At 32.3% G+C, this 19,190-nt stretch overlaps 1 protein-coding gene and 1 pseudogene across 1 annotated transcript; one reads left to right on the top strand and one right to left on the bottom strand.

Annotated features, from left to right (window-relative positions):
* Positions 1-2,402: 2,402 nt before the first annotated feature.
* Positions 2,403-4,633, top strand: LOC115973067 (annotated as a pseudogene).
* Positions 4,634-14,736: 10,103 nt separating this feature from the next.
* Positions 14,737-17,055, bottom strand: LOC115973065 (secoisolariciresinol dehydrogenase-like). The gene is made up of 2 exons (XM_031093307.1): positions 16,950-17,055; positions 14,737-15,781 (listed from the first exon to the last, which is right to left on the bottom strand). The coding sequence occupies exons 1-2, from the start codon at positions 16,985-16,987 to the stop codon at positions 14,992-14,994; spliced, it is 828 nt and encodes a 275-aa protein (XP_030949167.1). The 5' UTR covers positions 16,988-17,055; the 3' UTR covers positions 14,737-14,991.
* Between the last annotated feature and the right edge of the window lie 2,135 nt (positions 17,056-19,190).

The raw sequence follows: 19,190 nt of genomic DNA, 5'->3' as shown, positions 1-19,190 counted from the left end.
TAAACACTAACAAATTTCTATTATCAAATTATAATAAATTTAATTTAAGTACTAAACTAATCAGCCATGCTAAGGACCTAGAGCTAAAGTACTCTATTCTAGTCCTAGACCCATAGTTACTTTAGTTTTTAGGATTGAAATTGTTGTATATATTTTTTGCCAAAAACTTTTTTTGTTGGGGGGGGGGGGGATGGCCCCCGTTGGCTCCGCCTGTAGTTGTGTGTGGTGGCTTTAGCCACTGAGGTTTTTTTTTTTTTTTTTTTTTTTTTTTTTTTTTGTGACTTTGATGCATTCTATTAGGTAAGGACAATTATTTTGTTTGAAATTTTTTAAAAAGTCGGATTGTTTGTTTTGGGTAAAATTGGTTGATTAGAGTTAATTTTTTTTAGCTTCACTATTCGTAATTTTTGTTGTTGGGCTAATTTTTTTGGGCTTATATATTTTGTTTTAAAATTTAAATTTCTAGATTTTTTATGGTCTTTAAAAAGAAGAAAATGATAAACTTATAATTTTTTTTACAAATTACTGATGTGATGAGTAGATGATGGTAAGTAAAAAATTGGTGTAAGTGGTAGGCCTAGCTAGATGTGAACCAATAAGAATTTGTTACCTCAATAATTTGTAAAAATATTGTAGAAAAATTTGTGACTATAACATCACTCTTAAAAGAATTAATGATATTATTAAGGGGGCAAAGTGTAATTTTATAGAACAAAATTGCTAAAATTAATACCTAATATATATTCTAATATTTTTTTTAAAACAATTTGGGAGGAGGGGGGGGGGGGTTTGGGGGCGAATTGTCAAAGGCTACCTCCATCCTTGCCCAAAGTATTGTATAATTACACTCCATCTTGAAAATTATTTCATACTTCTTGAGTACAATAATGTCTTACTTTCTCTCCTCACATGAATGATGAGTCTCACCGTTAATTCATAAGTTTTCATTTTTCTTCTTAACGTGTATGCCAAATTTTGTGTTAGATTTACTATTCAATTTATAAACTCATTTTTGTTAAATAATTTTAAAATAAAAAATTATAAAACAAACATTTTTAATAGAAGAGATAATTATTGAAAGCATACAGAGTATAAAAAAATGTAATTTATATTGAATTTTTCAATATACACATCTAATATTCTCTCTATCCCAAATTATTAATCATCTATTATATTTTGGGATGTCCCCAAATATACTGGACTTCGAAAATTGAATACCATTCTTTAATTATTATTATTATTATTATTATTATTTAAATTAATAAAATAGGGAGAAGTGTAGTGCAATTGTGCAACACCATTAAACCTGTAAAAGTCTGTACACTTTTGCAGTCTTCAATGGACAAGTCACAATGCACTACTGCCTTGCATATAGGCATTTTCGTATAAATGGTACATGATAGTCCAATATTACTGGTGTTTTTTTTTTTCTTTTTTTCTTTTGGCTAAATAAAAAAAAGGGGGTGTGGGCTCATCAACCCTATACCACATGACGGTAATAGGTAATACTATATATATCACGCAAGCCTTGCTAGAGCTATCGTTCAAACAGCTCATTTCTAAGTGCTGAGACAAAAACTCTTACCATCAAGCCACACTTCGTGTGATATATTATTGTTGTTTTTACTCATGAAATTTGCCTTCAATATAGGGTTTTTTTTTTTTTTTTTTTTTTTTTTTTTTGTATGGCCAGAAAATTTTATTAATAGAAACACAAGCTACAACGACAGGCCAGCCTCACCCCTCACAACGGAAACAAAACAAGTGGGGTTGTTGCCTACAACAACAACCAAAAAAATAAAAATAAAAATCTAAAGACCATCTAGCTAGAGCACGAGGAGCATAATTACATTGCCTATTCACCCAGCAAACTGAGGTGCTTGGGGAAGCAGCCAAAAGAGCCCGAGCATCAGCAATGATGGACTTGATACGCCAAGGATGGGCAGATTCTTTGTCAGACAGGAGATTGGCACAAATCTGGGAATCTGACTCGACGCACATGGCCTCAAAATCCAAATAGGGTGCTATGGATAGCACCCACTTCAAAGCCTCAGCTTCAGCCTGGAGAGGGAGAGTGGTGTTCACTTTCTTTGAATAAGCAAGTACCAACTCCCCTCTCCAATCTCTAGCAACAACTGCAATGACAGAGAAACGCAGGCCCATAGCCGTATCAACATTAATCTTAGCTGAATGGGGGGAGGGAGGGGACCAATGTTGAGCATAAGCTAAGCTATTCAGGCTGCGAACAAAAGGCCTAGCCAATGTTGAGCATGGGTTGATGTAGCAACAAATTGCAAATTTAGTTCTGGACAGAATCCTAACCTAGTAACCTGCCATTTCTTTTTTCCCACCTAACTTGCATTTGATTGGGTAACAAGTACTTAGTTTAATGTAAATAAATAATGTCTCAAAAAAAAAAAGTACATAAATAATGAGATTAAAGTTCAAAAAGGCTACCAGTTAATTTTCAAATTCAATGATAACAGCCATACTTATAAATCAGTAAACATTAAACTCCAATTCTCACATATTAAGGCAAAAGCATCCATTGTGTTCTTTTAGGGTTTTTTTTTTTTTTTTAAATAAATAATAATAATATAGATCAGAATCAGGCAATACCTAAACCTAGCCTGATAATTTCGAGTTCGGGAGAAATCCAGCCTATTCTCTTTGTCCAAGATAAATCGGTTAATATCCAACACTTTTGGATTGGGTATCCGTTACCCAGTGGGTTTTGGCCATCCCTACATGCATCACCATGCATGCAAAACTTTAGAAAGTTACTCATGAGTCATGAGTTGCCACATGAATGAACAAAATAATGCGGCCAACCTAATGAAGATTATTGAATGAACTAAATAATGCAGCCGACCTAATGAAGATAAATTAACTGCCAAAGACTTTTTGGTTAATAAACACCCACCTTATAATTTAATAAAAAATTAAAATAAATAAATAACCAACCCACTTGCCAAGCGAGTACGATTTTAGGCTTCGGAGCTTATCCTATAAATTTAACTCGATAAATTCATGAGGTTACTTGTGGCACGATCCCTCTTCTTTGTCTTTGCTTTGAGCATATAAATCAAAGGTCGTCGGCAATCTATTCCCATACTTCGAAGGCTTACAAAATATTCCTCTTTATCTCGTTCTCCCTGTTAGCAATTGCAAAAAGGTCAGAAACTATGTGGTTCACTAAGTTCTTACATTGCTTTATGCATGTTTTGCTTTACGTTATTTTCATTATTTTCATTAATATATACCTTTTGTAGCATGTTTTATTGTTGGAGTAAACAACATTTTTGGCTAGTGATATGGCCCATATGCATGGGGTATACTGCGTTGACTAAATTCAATTTAAAAGATTAGTACCCTAAAGTTCCACTCAAGTTTACTCAACACGAGATGATGCTCAAACAACTTATTTTTCTTTTTGTCATTTTCAGAGATTTTAAAAGTTAAACCGTTGAAACATGAAACTTTAATTTGATTTGGCATAGGCTTATATTATATTTTATATAATGTAACCAGAAATAGTACAACATATTACTCAAGTTTTGAATCAGACTTGATTTTACATGTGGAAATTCTGCCATGTTCCTCTACTAATTCAATTCCATCTTCAGGCTAGACGGCAAGGTGGCAATCATAACTGGTGGAGCAAGCGGGATTGGAGCAAGTACCGTGCATCTCTTCCATGAACACGGTGCCAAGGTTGTCATTGCTGATGTACAAGATAACCTAGGCCAAGAAATTGCAGATAAGCTTGGGAAAAATGTTAGCTACATCCATTGCGATGTGACAAATGAAGATGATATCTGCAATCTTATTGACACCACCGTTGCCAAACATGGACAACTTGATATAATGTATAACAATGCGGGCATCATAGACAGCCCTAGCCCATTAGGGAGAATTCTGGATACAAAGAAGTCAGATCTAGAGCAAACTATTAGCGTGAACTTGGTTGGCTCTTTTCTAGGAGCCAAACATGCCGCAAGGGTTATGGTACCACAGCGCAAAGGATGCATACTATTTACTTCTAGTGCGGCCTCAGCAATAGCAGGAATTTCAAGTCATGCTTATGCAGCCTCAAAGTGGGCAATATTGTGGGGGTAGCTAAAGGCTTGGCAGCTGAGCTTGGCCAATATGGTATAAGAGTAAATTGTGTGTCTCCATTTGCAGTCGTGGGGACTGGTATGTCTTCAGAGATTAGTGAAGCTGAGAAGTCTCAAGCAGAAGACGCAATAAGTAATCTTGTTGGTAATCTAAAGGGACAAATTCTCAAGGCAGAAGATGTAGCACGAGCAGCACTATACTTGGCTAGCGATGAAGCAAATTATATAAGCGGGCTCAACCTTTTGGTAGATGGAGGGTATAGTGTGGTGAATCCTAACATGGTGAATATTTTTAGCGCCTTCATGGGTTAGAATTTGAGTACTACTCCCCAACTCTTGTTTACTGTTGCATGGAATGTATAACAATAAGAGTCTTTGTGACTTCGTAAGTGTTTAAAATTGATATGCTGTGATTAGTGTATAATCACAGCTTACCACTTTAGTTCTGGTTTTGTAATTTTATTACTTTCAATCAATAAAGATCCATGCCGTTTACTTTGAAAAAGGAAATAAAAACTAACCACTTTTGGCAAGTTCTACCTTACCCAAGGTAGAACTTTTGACTACATTTTCTTTTACTAATTAAATGTGTTCTCCCGTGAACATTAGGTTACAAGTTTTTCCCATATATATATGCGCATGTGTGTGTGGAGGGATGAGTTCAAGTTATACCTGGTATAACTCTAAGTAATATTATACTACTTAATATTTTTTAATTAGATATAAATTTTGACAAATCCACCATTAAATTACATTATTTTCGAATATTCTCTATACTTGCAAAATTTCAAAGTAATAAAATATTAATGGTCATGTCATTAATCAATTGTTTAATTTTAAGTTTTTGTAATTTAAAATAATGCATAAAATATGAGTTTATCTATCGAATGGTAAATAACATTCAATTGATATAAAAATTGGAATGAATGTGAAGAACATATAGAATATGTAATTCAATAGTGAGATTTCTAAAATATAAATTCTATAACAAATTATTAGTTGGTGTAAAATTATTTAAAGTTACATTAGGTGTAACTTGAACCCAACCCTATATATATATATATATATATATATATAAGCTCGGAGAAAATCCAATTAGATTTTAATTGGATTTTTAATTTTGCGCCATGTGTTCCATTTAATTTTTAATTTTGTGCAAAGTGAATTATTGAGTGTAAAAATCGAAGAGTCCAAATCTAATTAAATTCTAAATTGGATTTCAATTGGAATCCAATTTTCCGCCACATGTCCATCTAAGTTTTTAATTTTTGTGATAAGTAAATTATTGGGTGAAAATACTGAAGTGTCTAAAACTAATTAAATGTAAAATTAATTAAAACCATGCAATTGTGAATGTTTTTAATTGTTCTCGTGCATATGCATAGGATTACACACTAATCTATATATATATCTCTATCTACATATATATATAATAATAGGTAAAGCTGAGAGAAAATCCAATTAGATTTCAAATTGAAATTTAATTAGAGTCTAATTTTGCGCCATGTGTCCCATCTAATCTAAGATTTTAAATTTTTATGCCAAGTTAATTCAATGTAAAAATTGAATTTCAATTAAAGTTTAATTTTGCGACATGTGTCCCATCTAATTTAAGTTTTTTTATTTTTTGTACCAAATGAGTTAATTTAGAGTAAAAAAATAAGGAGTCCAATATAAGTAAACCATATAAAATAAAAACGTAATTTTTGAATGATTTTTATATTTATAAGCCTTTTTTTTTTGTACAACTAAAAACAATTCAAATTTATAAATCATATATATATATAGTCCCATCTAATCAAAAATTTTAAAAATTTGAACCAAGTTAGTTAGTTTAGTGTAAAAATTAGATTTCAATTAGAGTTTAATTTTACTGCACGTGTTCCATCTAATCGAAGTTTTTTTTTAACTTTTGTATCAAATGAGTTAATTTAGAGTAGAAAATGATGAGTCCAATATGAAAATCATGAAAAACATAATCATATATCTAACACTATATATAAAATCATATATCTAACACTTTATGAGCCCTTTTTTTTTGTAGAATTAAAAACAATTCAAATTTCTAAGTCATCTATCTATCTATCTATCTATATTTATATATATATATATATATATATATATATATATATATTAATATGTAAAGCTTAGAGAAAATCCAATTAGATTCTACAATTGAAGTTCAATTTTGCGCCATGTGTTCTAAATTATTTATTTTTAGAGAGAGTTTTATTTCTTAATTTTGAAATCAAATGTGGGACCATATCATAAATATTCATTCAAGTGCATTATTGTGTACAAAAACCAAAAAGTCTAGAATTAATGAACATAAAAAAAATTTTAAAATGAACAATTTACATTTTCTACCTAATAACATTTTTAGAAAATTTTTTAAAGAGTTAAAAATATTATATATATATATATATATATATATATATAAGAATGACTATCAATCATATTTAAATTACATATGTAAGATTATTTTACTGTGCCTCTTAATATATATTTTTTAAGTATATTCATGCATATACATGGGGTTACAAGCTAGTTATATATTAATAGGTAAAGCTGTGAGAAAATCCAATTACATTTTAAATTGGATTCCAATTGTTGTCTACTTTTGCGCCACGTGTCCTATTAAATTTTTAAAAATTTTTGTTCTAGGTGAATTAATGATGTGCAAAAGACAAATGGTATAATATAAATAAATCATCAAAAACTCAATAAAAAAAAGAGTAAACTCATGCGTATATCCAAAAAAAATTAAAATAAAAAAAATAAAAGAGAGAATATAATTTGAATCCATATATGCTTGTACAGTGCATATGTAATTTTATTTTATTGTACAGTGCATATGCATGATTTACACAATAATGGATAATGCACCCAACTCCAAATTCTCCCTCTCAAATTTTTTTTTTTTATCATTGAACTAATGGATGGTATGCGTGATCCAATTTGAGCCACCTAAATTATGAAAAAATTTGTTAAATTAAAGTGATATTTAAACAAATAATTGATGTACATCTCCACCTATCAAGGACTAGAACTTTCAGGACTAATCACTTAAATGGGGGGGCGTGTTTAAAATGAGAAGTTTGCACCCCAAAATGAAAACAAGCATCAGTCCCACACCGCTCAAGTACAAGAAAAAACTATACTTTATAACAGGCGTAAATCATTTTCTCAATCGCCGAGCTTAGTAGCGAGAGCTTGTAACCTTCGCGGGGCATTAATGTGATGGGACTGTGGGATAACTCAACTAAGTCGGGTGCGAGTGGCCAACAATTAGCCTGCCCATTCCAAGCCAAGGGTTGAACCATGTGACTTGGGCTAAGGCTCTGGGTCTCTTGGTTTCTAGAGTGGAGGAAACTGCGTGAGGCTGGTTTCACAGAGCAGCGACAACCTCCCGCCCCTGGCAGTGGAAGGATTACGGGTCGATGGCCTACCTGTGCCCATTAAGACCCGTTGAGTTCATCCTAAATGAACCATCACCTTTTTTGTTTTGGGTTTTGCTGTGAATATTCAATTCTTTTGTTCATTTCCTATTTGATCTGGGTTTTCCTATGCCCATCAAGACCCGTTGAGTTCATCCTGAATGAACTCTCATTTCTTTTTTGATCTGGGTTTTGCTGTGAATATTCAATTCTTTTGTTCATTTCTTATTTGATCTGGGTTTTCCTATGTTGTGAACAGATTTGTGAAGACTGTCCCATTTGCAGCACAAATGCTTGATGTGAGAAGAAATCAAAAGCTTGAAATGGTAAAAGAATTAAAGATGGAGAAAGCTAGATTCCGGCTTGAGGTAGTCCGTGAGGATCCCACCTGGGTGCCTTCTACTTCTAATATATCATGAACTAGATCAAAATCATTCTCAACGAGTCCATAAAAAGTGATCCCATTTTTTTCATCGGTCCCGGTAAAGACCTTTATCGGTACACATCATCAAAATTTTGGTTGTTGAAATTGTATCAAGTTGAGGAAGGTTAGATTACTGTTAAATAAGCGTCCTTAAGGCAATCATTAATAAACTATTTTTTTTTAAAAAAATTACATCAATTTTATTGGAAGTATAAAAAGCTGTTAAAACTTAAAATAATTAATTCATTTTTTTCTCATAAAAAATTTCTGAAAATATTTCTTAAACCAATGCCCTATGTATAAATACTTTTTTTTTTTTTCATAAATAACCAAAAAAAATATTTACTATTCGTATCCTTACATGTTAGAACCACTAAAGGTTAATGGCACATCTAATGTCACGTGGTCTTGTAATAGGCTAGGCAATAGCTCACTTTTTTTTTTTTTTTTTAATGAACAAAATGAGTGGGGGGGATAACCATTGTGGCAGACCCCATGGGCGTGACCATTGAGGCACTCACCTACTAGAGGCTACTCATAATTGATCATGACAACTTTCACTAAGTTATATTTGGTCCCCCATCAATTACTTTTTTTTTTTTTAATCTAACAACTCTCAAGTCACAATCTTTATTATAAAATATAAAATACAATTCATATAGAAAGTGTGTTTCTTTATTTCAATATATCATTTTAAAATTTAGCTATTTAATTTTAAAAAAAAAATAAAGAAGAAGAAGATTTACGATTGATAGAATGTAACGTTAAATATATATATATATATATATATATATTATAGAAGACATAAATTATTCTCTAACCTAATTTAAGTGTATATGTATGTGAAACTCCTTATTGGAAACTTGAACTCTGACCTTACCCTTCACAACTCATAAGCACTTATACTTAACATGTGAGAGGATGTTTATATTCTTTATTATGATTACTTTATTTCATTTTATAATAAAGCAAAATTTAAATATAGTTCCTTAGGCATTGTATCTTAGTTTTCTTAATTAAATTCAAACTCATGGCTATAATGATCAATAAAGCACAAATCATGCTATTTTAAAAAATAACAATTAAATTCAATACAATAAAATTATATAATTAATTTTTTTTAAAGAAATCTACCCTACGACACTTAAAGAAATTATACCTAAATTTATCCTTTCTTAAAACTATTGTGCTCACTAATAACATCATATGCCTCTCTCTCTCTCTCTCTCTCTCTCTCTCTCTCTCTCTCTCTCTCTCTCTCTCTCTCTCTCTCTCTCTCTCTCTCTCTCTCTCTCTCTCTCTCTCTCTCTCTCTCTCTCTCTCTCTCTCAATATTAGTTATCAACTCCCACAATCTCTCTTCTATCTCTTAATAAAAAATTTATAAAAAATCCCATAAGTTTTCAAAATAAAATGCATTATGAAATAAGAAAATATTCCTATTTTTAGGTGGCAAGTTATTACTAGTATAGTGTTAGAGATGGAGACAAAATAGGACCAAGTAGGGCGGGGCCTCCATAAATTACTCTAGCGCATCTCCTATTTTTTTTAGAGTAATTATATAATATATATTCTAGGAGTACATTAATATTGTATTCTCTCCTCTCACATAATAGTGAATCTTATTAATTAAATTCGTAGTGCCTTTACTATTCATGTGAGAGAAAGAAGTATGACATAATAATACTTATTACATAATTTTCCATTCTTTTGCCATGTAAGAAAATCATATTGGTAGTTAACTTTCCTAATAAGGCACACCAAGTTTTTTTTTTTTTTTTTAATACAAGATAAAAATTCTACTCTAACTTATTCTAAAATTATATGTGTGTAAAACTCTCTTCTGAATACTTGAACCCCAGTCTTCCCCCCCCCCCCTTCTCCCCTCCACACCCCACAAATACTTATACTTGTGTGAAGCACTTATGCAAACACACCAAGTATTGTTAATGCTTAATAGTTAATATGCTTTTTAAAGAGAGTTTAAATTAATAAGTTTTCATTTAAAATATATGTTGAGAAAGAAAATTTAATTTCTTTTTAACCAAAAGTTGAGGAATTTTCCCCCAAAATATTACGGTAGTGTTACTCTCTTTTTTTTTTTTTTTTCTTTTTTTAATGCTGAAAAAATACTTTATTGATCAAGCAAATCAACTAATAGAACAACAAGAGGAAGTGGGCATGAGGCCAACTCCCACTCCAATTGAATACAAATCCTCTATACTCTTTTTTGTATTCCACTTTATATTCCATCAATTATAACTTGCCATGTGCTTATTTTTTTCTATTTTAAACTTTGGCTAATTTATAAGAAAAATCAAATAAATACATGATAAGTTATAATTGACGAAACATAAAGTAGAACACAAAAAATGGTCTAAAAGATTTGTATTCGCTCCAACCATAGCTTGGACAACATGAGGCAACATAGATAAAATGAGAACTAGCCGCCCAGTTCAAGACAAAAGGGCAGTCCATTAGGCTAATAGATGGGCATACTTGTTGCCCTCTCTATAAACATAAGAGAGTACAACATTTACAAACGATTAGCCAAAATAAGAATATCCTCCTTACAACTTTGATACTCCAGTGGGGGGGCTAAGTATACTAAGCTTCCCATTTTGGTCTTTGCTCACCAATGTCACCGAGCTAGTTCATTCTCTAAGGCTGCATCAAAGTTCAACTTAACCCATTCAATTGGTGGAGGATGCCAAGTTGGATCTCTAGTTTGCCTCTTAGTTTTTTCTTTCCATGCTTGCTTGTGCTTTATAAATAATCTCTGCACCTGTCTTGCAATCTCCATAGGACTTGAAATAACTCCTTCCATTCTCACTTTATTTCTAGTCATCCATAGCGGGTCAAAAACAGTTGTAGCAAAAAGTGGGAAATTTCTGGACTCCTCATCATTTAGACCCAAATAGATTTCTGGGCTTAAGATCATTTTCACCCAATCTGATATTGACTGCATATGTTTAAATAATTACAATTAATAGGCCGAGGAGACAACAACCAAATTTTGGCAGCCCAGTTGCACTGAAGGAGCAAATGCTCCGCGAACTCAATTGCATTGTTGCACAAAAAACAGCTAACAAATGGGAGAGGAAACCTGTTGTTAAGAACAAAACTTGTAGCTAAATAATTCCATGAAAGTTTCCACTGTAGATTCTTGAATCTTACATGGATTTTCAACTTCCAGAGTTTTTTCGACTCTTTATTTTGAAGGATTGGGTGGTGGGCAATACCTGGGATTAGTAGAGCATAATACGCTGATTTAACTGAGTATTCAACGTTTGCATTCAAACACTAGAATATTTGGTCATTTCATTCAAGACATCTCTGCAAGCAAGAATACTTTGACAAGACCAAGACACTACTTTCGGCACTGGGATTTTCATAAAATTTATGTTCTTCACATATTTCTTTTGAAAGACTTTTACCCACCATTTATCAGCATTGCTAGCTATTTCCCAAGCCATTTTCGCAACTAGCGCCTTATTCATATCCTCTGTCTTCTTAATGCCCAAACCTCCCTCACATTTAGGAGTACAAATGGACTTCAAACTCTTAAGACAACAACCCAATTTGTTATCATCTTTCACTTCCCTCCAAAAGTTTCGATTGAGAAAATCTAACTTGGTACAGACTTGCATGCTTACAGGAGTGTCACTAGACCATATGATTGTTGGCACATCCATTAAAACTTTTATTCACAATACTAGTCGTAGACCCACAAGATGAATGGGGATAAATAATTATTTTGTCTAGTAATATGATTTATAATTTTTTTCTCTAAAATTTTTTGAAGATAATTTGTTCTCCCTAAAAATTAAATAATTTCTATTTGGTCCAATTAGGTCTATTTCTGTCCCATTCGGCCCAATTCAATCCATTCAGTCAATTTCAGTCATCTTCAGTCCATTTTAGACTAACTGGGCCTTAAATTGATTCTTTGTGTAGGTTGTCTTTTCAAGTTTAGTTCAAAAATTCATTTTGTTTCTTAATTTTTGGGTTGAAAAGTATGAAATTTTATTATATATGGGCTACACTCTGTAGTTTTGAGTTAAAAAATACAAAGAAAATTGACATTAGAAATTAGAAATATGAGCCTTAAAAATGCAATAAAAATGATAAATATTCAAAAGTCTCATTCGGACCACATTAGTTCTATTCGGTCCATTTTGGTCCTATTCGGTCTACATAGTCCTAATCGGTCCATTCAGTCATTTAGTCCATTCTGTCCACTAAAGTTCTATTTGGTCCATTCAGTCCACATTGCCTCTATTCGGTCCATATTAGTCCTATTATGTCCACTTCAGTCCTATATAGTCCACATTGGTCCTATTCGGTCCATTCTGTCTACTTTAGTCCACTTCAGTCCTATTAGGGTTGTTCGGTCCACTTTGGTCATATTCCGTCCATTTTGTCCACTTTGGTTCTATTCAGTCCATTCTGTCCACTTCGGCTCTATTCAGTCCACATTAGTACTATTCAATCCACATCAATCCAATTGGGTCCCGTTCAGTCCATTCTGTCCACTTCGGTCCATTCGTTCTTATTCAGTCCTATTTGGTTCACTTCGGTCTATCTTGTTCCTATTCGGTCCTATTCTATCCATTTGGCCCACATTGTTCTATTTGGTCCAATTCGGTCCATTCAGACCACTTCGGTCCATTTTGCTCCACTTCGATCTATTTTGTGCAATTACATAATGGGAAAAGACATATTTGGGTTGAAAGCACCTAATCTAAATCAGCACCTAATCTAAATCCAAATTTATTAAAATATTATATATAAATCTCAAACTCATAATATCTAAAATCTTAAGTTTAACATTTATTGTTACTACATTTTTGTTGAGCCACATTAATATAACATTTCAATCCACTTCGATACTGCTAAATTTATGTGAAAGTATTTTTAAACATAAAGGCTATGAATATACAAATGTAATATTTAGGGCAATTATTCATTTGAAATTCATCATTATTGCTATTAGCATGTGAGTGCACGAGCATGTGAAATATCCAAGATGTACAAGACTTATTGTTTCTTAGTTAATATTTATGCTTGTTTAACCCAAAAAGACTCTGGAAGTTTGACATTTGTTGATGAATTTTCAGTCTGTTGATGATATGATAAGTGGAATATCCTAAAAACTATGTGAAGTTTTCTTTGTGAATGAATGTTATGGATGAATGGATGCTAAAGTGATTTGTGTGCTACGAGAGAGAGAGAGAGAGAGAGATGAAAAATATGCACACAAAAAAAAAATAGTTAAAAAAGAAAATGGGTTTGGGTGATGGGTTGGTATTCAATAGTCTACCGTAAGTGAAAATCTTGACCCCTTTTCAGTTTGATACCTCTCCTATTTATATAGAGATTTTTTTTTTTTTTTTTTTTTTTTTTTTTTTTTTTTTTTGCTTATTTTAAGGACTTTTTTTTTTTTTTTTGAGAACTAGGTCATGTAATTCGTTATATTATCTCATATTTATGTCCCATTAAAAAAACAAACAAAAATCGACTCTCTTTTGATTGCGTTCTTCCATAGTTAGAACTTTAATGAATTAATTTAAATAAATGCGTTATCTGATAAGAGATATTTATTTTAAAATTAATTAAAAGGATAATATTATTTGCCAAGATTATTTTGTTCTTACATGTCTACCATAATTTTTTTTTTTTTTTTTTTTTGAGATTAAAGATATAAATTTCAATATAAGGTAAAAATAAAGTATACAAAGGGGTCTGGATACTCGGCCAGACAAAAATAGGGGACAAAAACCTTTAAGCAAGAGATTAAACACTATAACCATGGGATTGTATTATGCAAATAAATTTTAATTAACATTTTTATGGAATAATTAAATTAACTTGTGATATTTCCATCCATACATGCAAGTGTATGGTAAGATTCTTAATACTACTAAGATGTAGCAATTTAGAATAGAGTTATTCTTATCGTAAAAATTTCAATTCATTTAGTGAATGTATTTTGCATATAGAATCGGTTGGTCAAGTCCTCGTAGGTTTTTCTTTTTTTTTTCTCCCTTTTTCTTTAAATAGTTTTCATTGGTTTTTCCCTGCATCACCATATTGTCTCATTTACTTTCCGATGTTGTTTATTTGTTTGCACAATATTGATGTTGTTCAAACCTAATCATAATTGGACTAAATAATTACTGAATGAAACTAACAAATGTTATAACAAAATGGAAAGACTACTGCGCACCCTTGGTGCAGTGGTTACTCTACAGATATAAATGCTTGTGGGGGGTAAGGGGTAAAGGCCGGGATGTAAGTTTCTAGAAGGGAGACTCACGCACATATACACAGATTAAGTTAGAGTAAAAATTCTATCTTGTAAAAAAAAAAGGAAAGGAGGATATTTTATGAGAGGAGGGAGCAAATCAAACGAGGAAAAATGAACTAAAAAGCGTGGGATGTTTTGGTGTTCATGATAGTGGGACTGATGAATTTAATTCTCACACACCATGTCCACTAATTAGTGGACTCACACACATATACACAAATTAAGTTAGAATAGAAATTCTATCTTGTAAAAAAAAAAAGTGGAAAGGAGGATATTTTATGAGAGGAGGGAGCAAATCAAACAAGGAAAAATGAACTAAAAAGCGTGGGATGTTTTGGTGTTCAGATAGTGGGACTGATGAATTTAATTCTCACACACCATGTCCACTAATTAGTGGACTCCCTTTTGTCTTTAGAACTTAAGAAGCAATAATTTTAGTGCGCATTATCTAACATCATACACATTTGTTTCAAAGTACGTACTTCAAATTTATCAAGATTCAAAGACATGACTTACAAATTGTATAAAGATGATCATGAGAGATTTAATTGGACTACCTCAAAATTGTCACTATCACATGATAAACTTGCACTAAGAGAACATTGTTTGGTATTATTTCACTCATTAATCTGGGAGAAAAAAGACTATTATCATTATGGCACACCATTTTTGAACCCGGAAACAAAGTTTCTTACTGATATGATTAAGAATCTGGGTACTGAAACATGTTGAACGATGGATTGACAATGCTGAAGCCCCCATCAATTAGGAGATTGTGTCCACTCACGTATCTTGATTCATCACTAGCCAAAAAGAGAGCAGCATTTGCAACATCTTCTGCCTTAAGAGTCACACCCTTTAGGTTGGCAAGGGAATTCATCACATTCTCAAGGGTTTCATCATCAACACCAACAAATTTCGTTGCTAAAGGTGTTGCAAGTGCATAAGGTGACAAGCAATTGACCCTAATGCCAAATTGCCCTAACTCAACCGCGGCATTTTTGGTAAGGCCTACGACAGCGTGTTTTGAGCATGTGTACGAATATGAAGCTGCACCTCCAACATATGAGCTTATGCTAGAGGTTGAAATAATGCTACCACTACGTGCTGGAATCATGGCCTGCGATGCATGTTTAATGCCAAGAAAAACGCCAGTCACATTTACGCTAAGCACACGTTCGAAGTCTGCTTTTTCATTGTCAATGATGCGAACCTTGTTCTCATCAGCTATGCCAGCATTGTTGAACATTATGTCTAGCTTTCCATAAGTTGCCACAGCTTTGTCCACAGCATTTTTTATTTGGGCTTCATCAGTTACATCGCAGTGTACATAGAGTGCATTTGATGAGCCAAGGGCCTCAATGACTGAATGACCCAATTCATCTTGGATGTCAGCTATAACCACCTTGGCTCCATGATGGACAAAGACTTTGGCCGTGAATTCACCAATGCCGCTAGCTCCTCCAGTTATTAGAGCCACCTTTCCCTCCAACCTACACAATTTGGAACCAACTTAGTCAAGTAATACTCTATAATTTAAACGAAAGGACATCTTCTAGAGTCCTTTTTAAAGGACTGTTTAATCTTTATATAAAAAAATAGGCAAAGAAAATATTTTGTTGCAAAGAAACTAGATATCAAGGACTTGTGCAAAACATTTTGTTAATTTATATATTGCCATGAAGCAATGACATCTGTCCACCGAACTCAGGTGTATTTGAAATTTAGTATGTATATCTTGTTATTGACAAGGTGATGGATGTATATAAAAGTGGTTGTCCACAAATCACAACTTACCGTTTCAATAAATTATGAAATTATTTATCCATTGACTTACACTTTGAAATTTAACATCTCTATTGATGAAGGAAAAATTGCTCAAATTCTCTGCAATGTGTTTAATTATAACCTCGAGTGATGTAAATATATGACAACAAGAGTCTTGAAACTCAATTAGCATTTTTTATATTTTAAATGAAGATGTCAAACTTTTCCATCCCCATTCCCCAACTATTGAATAATTTGAATTATCAATAAGTAATAGTATAAATGTGATGAGTCACAGGAACAATGTTATAAAACTGAAACCTAGCTCACTGAACCAAGAAGAAGAAGAAGAAGAGAGAGAGAGAGAGAGAGAGAGGCCTCCAACCATCTTAGAGTGGACTTATCTCCAAATTCTGGCAACTCTCAATCCAAATCTAGCTAATAAGATTATTGGTAATATTAGTTTATTAAGGTTTTAATGTAGAGGGCTGGTTTATTTAATCGATAAGGTTTTCAAATTTAGAATCAAAACCAGCACTTATCTGAAATTAAGTAGTATCTATATGTCTGTCTCCAATCGATTGAAAGGAAAATCAGAAGTGTCTAGGCAGCAATAGACTTTTTCTTGTTTTTGGCAAAAAGACTTCATTATCATAAGAGTCCTTAGTTCCTAAATTGTGTTGATCATGAAAGCAAAATTAGAAGTGTCTTAAGTAGCAACAGATTTTTTCCATTTTTGGCAAACAGAGTGCATTACCATAATTGTGAATCAGCCTTAGAAGTGTTAATTGATCATAATTGTGAATAATCGTAACGATCTAATAGAAGTTTATAAAAAATAAAAAACATGAACGCATGTAAAATAAAACCATGATTAAATCATATATTGCTAACCTTCTTGTGACCGCGGAGATTAATGAACTTGTTGCCATTGAGCAGAGGCAGAGAAAGAGATTTCTTAACTCTTTTAAGTGAGGTTGGGATTAAGGGCATGATTTATACTAGTGGACCGAGCGAGAATCCTATATTTATTGATAAAGATGTGGCAGCATTTTTCATGAGGTAGGGTCCAATTAGGTAAGTATTTTGTGAAAATTAAATGACAAAACAACAAGTGGACCTAAAATTTTTTTTTTTTATTCAAAAAAATTCAATGCCAATTTTATTCAACCCAACCAATTGACGAAGTTACTGTAGTACTGGGGACATACCCACAATTTGATAAAATTTAGCTTCACCTCTTCATTTGTTAATAACATTGGACTGAAAATCAGTGCATGTTCCATCAAGCATCTGATTTATTATTGGGGCCAAATTTTGGAATTTAATTAAAACTCTAATTTTTTTCTAGAACTTTAAAATAAAATTTTTTTTGTGAGTATATCTTTGTTTCCAGAAATGGACATGAAAAGAAATTGTGGAAAAAAAAAAAAAAAAAGGTTCGTTTGCTATTACTGAATTGACTGCTACCTCTCAATAAACAATATTACTATAGTATAATAGGCCAAACCTTGCTAATAAATGTATAAAACTTTAGCAAGAAAAGATGTGCTGCATATCAACAAAACATAAAACAAGGAAAGATGAGCTAGTTTTAATAATAGTTATTATGGGATATCTCAAATAAACAAGTCGGTATTGCCTCTTGGCCCTTTTGTTTGGTTGCGCTGTGTCTGCATAATTGTTCTCACTATCATATCTTACAGAATCCCATGCTAATAAAGTTGGGTTCCAAAAAAGACAAGAAATAAAATATGAAAGTTAATATAACCAGTTTTGGGAATCTTTGCTAGGTTTGATGATAACTAATTACGGTGACTTCTTTATTGCATTGGTTAATGTGTTAAATTACTCCTGTAATACTTAGTACAATACTTAAGTGCTGTTCTTTAAGTTCATTTCTTAAGATTATGTCATGTAGATTTTTTCTCATGGGATAGAAGTGTATTTTTTAATTAAACAGCCACATGACTGAATCTTAAGAAGAGAATCTAAGGAACAGCATATAAGGTACTGTACGTAAATTTTATCTTAAATTACTCAGTTTAGAGTGAAGTTGGGAAATATTTCTTAGTTTCTTTTTTTAAAAACAAAGATTTATTTCCATCTAACCTATCGGAAAAGAATGCAGTATAAAAAGAATATATGTATCTAATCCTAACTAATCTATTAAGAATTCATAACCAACCCTAAAATTTTGGAATTAAAGTTTTGTTTGTTTATTGATGCTATTGTTGTAAAGATTTATTTTTATCGAGTTTAAAATTGGCTTAGGTAAGACACGACAATAACTGTTTCTTTTTGAAATAGCTGGTATAATGGGCCGTTGACAAGCACGACGAATTGGAGGCATATTTGGTAGCCAAGAATGAATTTATCTTAAGAAAATTTTTAAAATAGTATTTTTATTTTTTTGGGGTTTAAAAAAAAAATGGTTAGAAGGGGAGATAGTAGAAAATTATAGCTCCTCATGTTGCAGCATGCGGCCTTGACTAGATGCTTATAGGCATAATGGATACAATTTCACACTATGATGATATATGATGTGCACAAATGGATACAATTTCACACTATGATGACATATGATGTGTATGAAGTGTATAAAGGTAGTGTGAGACAAATCAAAGCTTTGTTAGAATAATAGATTAACAGTAATTCTAGTTAGTTTCAAAAAAAAAAAAAAAAAAAAAAAACAGTAATTCTAGTTATTCAATACTCATTGTAAGGACACGATTCGTAACAACCCGTAACAGTGTTGGGTTCGTACGTAAAAAGGCCCAAACAATATGATTTGTAGAGCGTGGGTGTAAAGAACTAGGTTAACTGTGGTATATTAAAAAGATTCACTCTCACGTATATCGAAGGTCTAAAGTCGATACAACGATCGTTCTCTTTGGTGATCAATACAGTTCTTTTTCTCTCTTTTTGCTCTTCTTCTTTTGTCTGTGCTTTTCTCTCTTTTTCTTTTTCTGTTCCGATCCCCCTTCTGCATGCTCTTCTTTTAGTTTATATACCCCCCTTTGTGTCCCATCCTCACCACACATGTGTAAGTTGAGTCCGGAGGATTTTTTTCTATCCCATCTAGCACCTCCTAGAACTTCCTATGGGCAGCTATAAGGCTGCTTCCTTACTGTT

Source organism: Quercus lobata, unplaced genomic scaffold, assembly GCF_001633185.2.
Source record: "Quercus lobata isolate SW786 unplaced genomic scaffold, ValleyOak3.0 Primary Assembly Scq3eQI_1999, whole genome shotgun sequence".
Lineage (NCBI taxonomy): Eukaryota > Viridiplantae > Streptophyta > Magnoliopsida > Fagales > Fagaceae > Quercus > Quercus lobata.
Note: the sequence above shows the minus strand (reverse complement) of the source record. Positions and strands in the feature narration are given on the sequence as shown.